The following is a 7169-nucleotide window of genomic DNA, read 5'->3' as shown; positions in this document are numbered from 1 at the left end:
TTAATTTCCTCATAAATATTTGATTTAATATGTCATCCCTTGGGTTATAGTACTTTTGACACTTGTATAACCTGAAACAAATCCTCTCTTTTTTAGTCAAACAGACCATGTTACACACACAGTTGGCTAGCTATTTACAAAGCACCCAATTAAATCCTACTTAATTCTCCCACTCTGAAAATCCCGTTCCACTAGCGCGCAGGCTACTGATCACACAAAATGAGCATCTTTCACTGAGCCTGCACGTGAATTTACAGACTGTAATACAGACTTGATTGTACAAAAGCCTGCTGTAAAATGAATTTGCCCGTCAAACGGCACATACAAAAAAAAAAGTGAAGAGAATATGCAAATTCAGAGAAGTGAAGAAATAAGCTGAAGAATCACAGATAAAGACAGGTAAATCTAGTTTAATGTTCACATGTAGTAGTTACACATCACAGAGATTAAACAGGATTTTAACTGTAACATAGCTGCAGTGAAATGAGAGTCATTTTGTACTAGAAAAATAATCTTGAAGCAGTTATCAGATTTTTGGTCTACTAAAGTTCATTTTAAGATGAATTTACATCACTGATCATAATGACTTTGCCCACGTGCCTTTCAGCAGTTCAGTATTAATACTCTTTGGACGAAGGAAACAGCAACTGGTATTGTTAATGGTTTGCCCTTTGGTTGCAAGCAGAGAACTGTTTTCACTTTTTAAGCTATTATTAGGCTGTAGGAACGCAAGTTTGCAATAGAACCTTTTGGTGCTAAATGAAGTTCCAGAACAAATTTCTTGATCTGATGCAACAGCAGATTTTAAAAAAGCTGCTTAAAGATCTAAAGCATCGCCCCCATAATGCAAAATCTAGATAGAATTTGTTCTTCTATTCTCAGTAAAAAACCACTACATCTTACTGCTACTTTTATAGAATGCACTAAAAACGCCTGTGCTTAAATGACAAAAGTGTAGTCTCAAAATGTATAATACACTTACAAACATTTTAAGTCTAGATTGAGGAAAACACGTTTGTATGGACTCCAAACAAGTTTATTTGCAATTAGACATCTCATGCAATCATGCAGGACCACTAGCTATAGCTGTAACTTCCGAGTCTAAAGGACATTTGGGGACAAAAAAAAAGCCCTAAACATTCAAGATACTTCCATATTAGCAGCTCCGTACTTGAGCCGTAGTTTTCTAAAGAGATACTCCCACAGATTTAAAAAAAACATATACACCTTTATAATATTTACAAAAAAATATTTAATTAAAAATATTTTATAATTACAGTAGTCTATTAAAGCATATACTTTTCTCACACTTATAGAACATCTCTATATATACACAGTATGAAATGTCACTCATTTATCTATACAATATGTAACATTCCTGCAGGGAGAAGAAAGTTCCCTGGGCCCCAATAAAATCCATCTATTTTAAACAATAGATGTCAAATGTATCTACAAATGCTCTGGTAGATTAGTAAAGCTTCAAGATTCAGCTGCTCGGTCCCGTAAGAGTTACAACGCTTCTAAAGTCTGGTTTAGGCTCGGTCCTCTATCCCGGGGCAGAGTCGCAACTTTTCCTGCTCGAGTCCGACAACCTCCTGCCACCGCGGGACACACCGCTCACATCTGGTCGGAAGCGAAGAGAAGAGACGGGGGGGGGGGGGGGCGGGACGGGGACGGGGCGGGGGACCGCTACGGACGTGCAAAACGGTGGAAAGGCTGGCGCCGCCGGGATGAAGCATGGGAACTGCTCGGGGGGTTGGATGGCTCCTTCCTCCGGTGCGGCGGGGCCGGGCCGGGGCCCCCCCCCCCGCCGCCGCCCGCCCCCCGCGGTGCTTCTGCGCGGCGCGGCGCCGCCGCACACCTGTGGGAGAGGAATGAATAGAGGGGGTGTGTGAACCGCTCCGCTCCAGACCGACTGGCGCCACCAACAAAACACAAGACATGCTTGATCAACAACCCAAAACAAACCAGGTCAAACAACAACCGCAGCTCCCAGGCTGGGCCAGGCGGAGGGATGCGCAGCTGCACGCCGCAGCCAGAAGCGCTTCGGGGGGAGAGGGGGGGGGGTGTTTGGAAGAAAAAAAGCCAACCAAAAAACCGGTAATTAAACAAAATAAAATCACCACCCGGTAATTAAACATAAACCCCCAAGCCTCCTGCAAATATTCCTCGCCGAGCTCAGGCCCCCCCCTTCGGCAGGCTGCCCGGCGGGAAGCGGTGCGGCCCCGCCGAGCCCGGGCGCTGCGCCCCGGAGGGCTGCGCTCCCCGCCCCCCCGCCGCGGCCCCGCGCCCGCAGACGCCCGGCACTCACCTGGGGAGCGGCGGTCAGCGGCAGAGGATGCTGTCCCCCGGCTTGTTAACAGAGCCAGCCTGCGCAGCAACGAAACACGGCAACTTAGAGGTGGGGGTTAAAAAAAGACATGGAGGTCTCCCCCCCACTCCCTAGATACCCCATCCGCGTACGAGGCACTGCCACAGCCCTGCCGGGGGAGCGCTCACGGGAGTCCCCAGCTGCAGGGGGTGCGCAGGCGGGCACCGGCCCGGGGGGAAGGAGCAGAGGGGGCCGCGGCGGCGCTCCCGGCGGGCGGGCGCCCAGCGCGCCCGGGCGCGGCGGGGAGCCCCGGGGGCACGGGGCTGCCGGGGCACGCCGCTCCCCGCGCCGCGGCTGCAAGCGCCCCCGGGCTGCCACGGGGGGTCCCGCGGCGGGGAGACGCTCCCCCTTTCCCCCCGCAAAGCACGCTGCGCCGAGGGCGTTCAATGTGCACAGCCCCCAAAGCCACTCATACTCGCTACACTCCGCGGAGGGCTGGGAAGCGCAGGAGCACCGCGTCTGCTCCCGTGTGTGCAAACACGCTGATTACAGCTACTCCCTCGAGAGGCTGTAATTACACGGTAAACACCGTGCGGATGCCTGCCTGCACCGAGGGGATGCAGGCACCCACCGCGCACCGCCGGGGCATTTCCGCGCCCGTCGGCCCCGTCCTCTCCGGGAGCTGCGGGCCCTCGGCAGAGTCACGGGGCCGGCAGCGGCGAGGCACCGCCGGGGCGCTCCCACGGCGGCCGGCGCTGACCGCCGGGCCATGCCGCTACCCTGGCTCCCCGCTCCGCACCCCGAGCTGCGGGCTGGCGTGGCACGCACCTCTTACCGGGTCAGTGTTGAGGGCTGTCAGCGGGGTCCTGGGGGTGCCCGCGGGACAGCTGCCCGGGTGCAGGGCGGGCGGCTGCTGCTGCTGCCGGAGCAGCGCCGGGTGCGTCTCCAGAGCCAGCTGCAGGTCGAGGATGTAGTCGATGACATGCTGCAGGATCTCCACTTTGCTGACCCTCTTGTTGGGCGGGATGGTGGGCACCAGCTTCCTCAGCCGGCTGTAACAGTCATTCATATCGCACTGCAGGCACAGCGCCGCCGGCTCCTCGCCCGACGGCGGACCCCCCTTGCAGCCGCTGTGCTCGGCCAGGCACCGCAGGGCCGGGTGTCCCCCGCCGCCACCCGCCACGCCGGGCTGCGCCTTGCGGCTGGGATGCCGGACGGGACTCACGGCTTTCATGGTGCCGCAGGGAGGGAGGGAGACCTCCCTCTCCACCACCGCTGCCGCCTCCTGCGACCTCGGGCAGCCGCGCACGCACCGCCCGCAACGCAACGGGAGCGGGACACGGCCGCAGCCTCGCTGGCGTTACCGGCGGCCCGCCCCCCCCGGGGATGCGATAAGAGGTGCTCGCAGGGCCGTGCGACAACAGCGGCACCGCCAAACACGCTCTCCCTCAGCGGCTGCTCGGCCACAACCCCGACCGCCTCTGCCGCCGCCGCTGACCGCGCCGCCCCTTATATAGCGCGGGGCGCGGCGGGCGGTGCCGCGGCGGGGCAAGGCGAGCGCGGCGCGGGGAGCGCGGGGCGGGGAGCGCGGGGAGCGGGGGGGCGCCGCGGCGCCGCGGCGCAGCCAATCAGGGCGCCGCGTCCCCTCCTGGAACGCGGCGCCGGCCAATGGCGGCGGGGCCGGGGGGGGGGGTGGCGCTGACCCCCGGGGGGAGGAGGCGGCGGCGGTAGCGGCGGCGGAGGAGGAGGAAGGCGGTCCCGGGGAGGAAGCACTGCGGGAATGCGGGCGGGACCCGCAGCCCAGCGGCTCCTGGCACCGCCCCCGCGGCCCGGCGCGCTGCTGCTGCGCGGGGGCGAGCGCAGCCCCGCGCGACCAACGCCGCTCCCCGCCGCCCGCCCGGAGGAGGGCGGCCGCCCCTGCCCTGGGGAGGGGGTGGCATCTCCTCGCGTCTTGAAACGCGTTTTTATCCTCTCGGTGTCGGAGACCCAGCCCGGCTTTACACATATTTTGAGGGACTTCGGGACGCCGGTTTAAAGGCAGGGAAAATCCCAAGCAAAACTTGAGGGGGAGGGAGGGAGGGGGGAGAGGGGGAAGGAGGAGGGTTTAGAGACTTCAAGCAAAGCAATGCCTGGGAACATTAGATTAGAGCACATAACTATTAAAAATGCATGGAGATGGAGTATTTAAAATTCCTCCATGACATATAATATTAATCCATTTTATGTAAAATTCATACCTGTAACTTAATTTGGTCCATTAATGCACCAGCTCACGTATTAGTGGATGTACCATGTTTTAAATATGATGCTGGAAATGTCCAGAGTTCTGTACTTTGAGACAGAGCATTAAAATTAACAGACACATACTCCTGAGTCCTGCTTAAGTCATCTTGTGGCAGACTGCGACCTTTTAATTTAATAATGCAGTGTTCAAACTTCCTGTTAATTCCTGCTAAGGAGTAAGAGCCATTGCATATTTGAATGGGACACTGGTGTAAGAAACTCAGCGCCCGATCCTACAGATGCTGCAGCGCTTTGAGCTCTCTCTGAGTGAAGTAGGGCTGGTTGCTGGGGCAAAGGACTGCAGGAAGGAGTAAAGGCTGCAGGATCTGCCCCTAAGCTTGCAAGTCAAACCCAACAGAAGGGAAGAAATCCATAATGGTGATTAATGATTGCATGTCCCCTCAATGCTTAGTCACAACGGGTGATATATAAAGGATACAGTGGGAAGCTGTCAAACCCAGAACTTGAATGAGCGGTGAGACTGGATCAGCTGAAGTGTATAATGAAGCACACTTTCATTCTCTCTCACCCTTTAAAAACATATGTTTTGAGGTTCTGCTTACAAATACTCACACTCTTGTTTTCCTTATTTTGTCCCACATTACCAGTGCTATCCATGGCAGTTGGGCTCCTCTAGGCACAAAAACTAAGTACATGATGTAAATGTTTGTCTGACTGAGGTCTAGATTTGTATGCTACATCATGACGATGTGATGGGAAGACGCATTTCCATTAACTACAGGCTGGATGATCCCAATTCTGCCGCAGTCACTGCTTTTACTCTCTGAAACTCCACTCCTTGCAGTCTCTTGAGTCTCACAGGTGGAAATACATATGGGCCTTAAAGCATACATTATGGTTACACTTTGCCTGTTTCCCAGAGTCCTGGTAATATGGACAGAGTTGATGTGCTGTCTAAAAAAAAATTACTTGTAAATTATGGTGAGCATGCAGGCTCAAATCTTGTTGGTCCCGTTTCATTAAAATCTGTGTGAAACTAGATACACTGTAATATTGGGTTGTTCTTTTTGTACTGAATCCCTCCTGGGAGCTTGTCTGATCTCACTGGAAATCTCTGGGAAACCCCAGTAAGTAACTGGTTCCCCTTTAGCTCCCCCAAAGCTAATTTGGACAGATTATTTCTGTGTACACACACACACACTATAGCAAATCCACTGAGACCACATTGGCTCTTGAAGATGACTCAGTATTTCTGGAAACCCGTGAAGAACCACGATGTGCCGCAGACCTCTTTTTCCATGGGGCTACTTCCACCACAGAGGGAACAAAGGGAAATCCGAGGGTCTGTAAGCGTTGTTGAAGTTGCAAAGAAGACTGTGTGCATTCACATAGCTAACATATCACAGTAGAGATATGTGGGAGAGGGAAAAACAGCCCTCCCCTCCGACTATCGCATAAATATTCAGGGGATTTCCTCTAGTAACTCCCTTTGATACTCATGAAGTTGATACATGCTAGTCCGACATGCTCTGCTGAACAATAGGCATGAATTCCCTGTTAACAACCGGTCTGCTTTTGCTCTCCTTGAAGTCAATGGGAGTTTTGTCATTGACTTAAGTGGGAGCGGGTTGGGTCAGCTGCTTTTTCAAAATTTAGATTGGATGCGCACCAGATGCTAAGTAAATTGCTCTAGAAATGGGTTGGAAACCCCCGAATGTTAGCAATGGAGGTAACACTCCTCATCCCTGAAGACCTACACAAGAGAGAGGGGGCAGTGGCTACTGTTCATGCTTTTGTCCTATTAACAGCAATATTTTTCATGACATGAGTATATAGGGATTAACGCTCCTGTTTTTCACCAGACCAAGTTTGGATTTTTAAAATAAATTCTGTGCATCTTTGAGCATGTGGTCCCTTCCTGGCTGGCTGGAGGAGTTCATCTGTCTTGGCTGGGTTTTTCCGTGCTCTCTTCCCACATCCAGAGTCAAGATTCATTACCATTGTAACCAGCTCTTGCAATATTATCACAAGATCCTTGATAGTGCTTGAATGGACCAGTTTGGTCCATTAAAAGAGAATTGATGAGTTCAGATGACATCACAGGTGCTCTCTGGAGCTTAGAAAGGTTGCTTTTGATTCAAAACCAAAATAGAGCAAGTTAAAAATGAAAATGTAATGACTGACCTTGCATCCCCTTTGTCATGAGGATAATCCCATTGAACTCAGTGAGAATACTCTTATGAGTAAAGGAGGCTGAATTTGTCGGCACGGGTCTGAGTATATGAATATGTGATTGACTCCAGCTGAAAAAATAAACCTGAGACACTGACACTGTCTCTGGGTCATGGCATCAGGGAAGGGGGACAGTCCTTCCAAGCGCAGAACACGGGGGATGTTTCCTCTGACAGCACTCTGGATCCACAGGTGTTTGTGCATGATATGATGCCACTGAACCAACTGGTGAATTGGATAGTACCGCATTAGTTAAAATAGTCTCAGGGCAGATAAAATGCGAAGGGAACACATTTAGGTATGCAGAGGGAAGCAAGCAATCAACATAGTTTCTTACACAAGGTTACTTGCTATACCTACCTTAAGAGGGCATGAAATACAC

The 7169-nt window shown here is 52.7% G+C and overlaps 1 protein-coding gene across 2 annotated transcripts; it reads right to left on the bottom strand.

Annotated features, from left to right (window-relative positions):
* Nucleotides 1-1817: 1817 nt before the first annotated feature.
* ID4 (inhibitor of DNA binding 4) lies at nt 1818-3781 on the bottom strand. 2 transcript variants are annotated; one of them, XM_076330628.1, is made up of 3 exons: nt 3140-3781; nt 2312-2370; nt 1818-1861 (listed from the first exon to the last, which is right to left on the bottom strand). In XM_076330628.1, the coding sequence occupies exons 1-2, from the start codon at nt 3543-3545 to the stop codon at nt 2357-2359; spliced, it is 420 nt and encodes a 139-aa protein (XP_076186743.1). In that variant the 5' UTR covers nt 3546-3781; the 3' UTR covers nt 1818-1861; nt 2312-2356. The 2 variants fall into 2 exon arrangements, with proteins under 2 accessions (XP_076186743.1, XP_076186742.1); XM_076330627.1 differs by having other exon boundaries at nt 3147-3781.
* Between the last annotated feature and the right edge of the window lie 3388 nt (nt 3782-7169).

Source organism: Aptenodytes patagonicus, chromosome 2 (genome assembly GCF_965638725.1).
Source record: "Aptenodytes patagonicus chromosome 2, bAptPat1.pri.cur, whole genome shotgun sequence".
Taxonomy (NCBI): Eukaryota; Metazoa; Chordata; class Aves; order Sphenisciformes; family Spheniscidae; genus Aptenodytes; species Aptenodytes patagonicus.
This window is presented reverse-complemented; position numbering and strand designations above follow the sequence as displayed.

Coding starts and splice junctions, on each gene's coding strand:
- ID4 (XM_076330627.1), bottom strand. CDS start 3,545: ATGAAAGCCGTGAGTCCCGTCCGGCATCCCAGCCGCAAGGCGCAGCCC. Junction 2,371..3,146: donor CAGCCCTCAACACTGACCCG/GTAAGAGGTGCG, acceptor GTTGCTGCGCAG/GCTGGCTCTGTTAACAAGCC.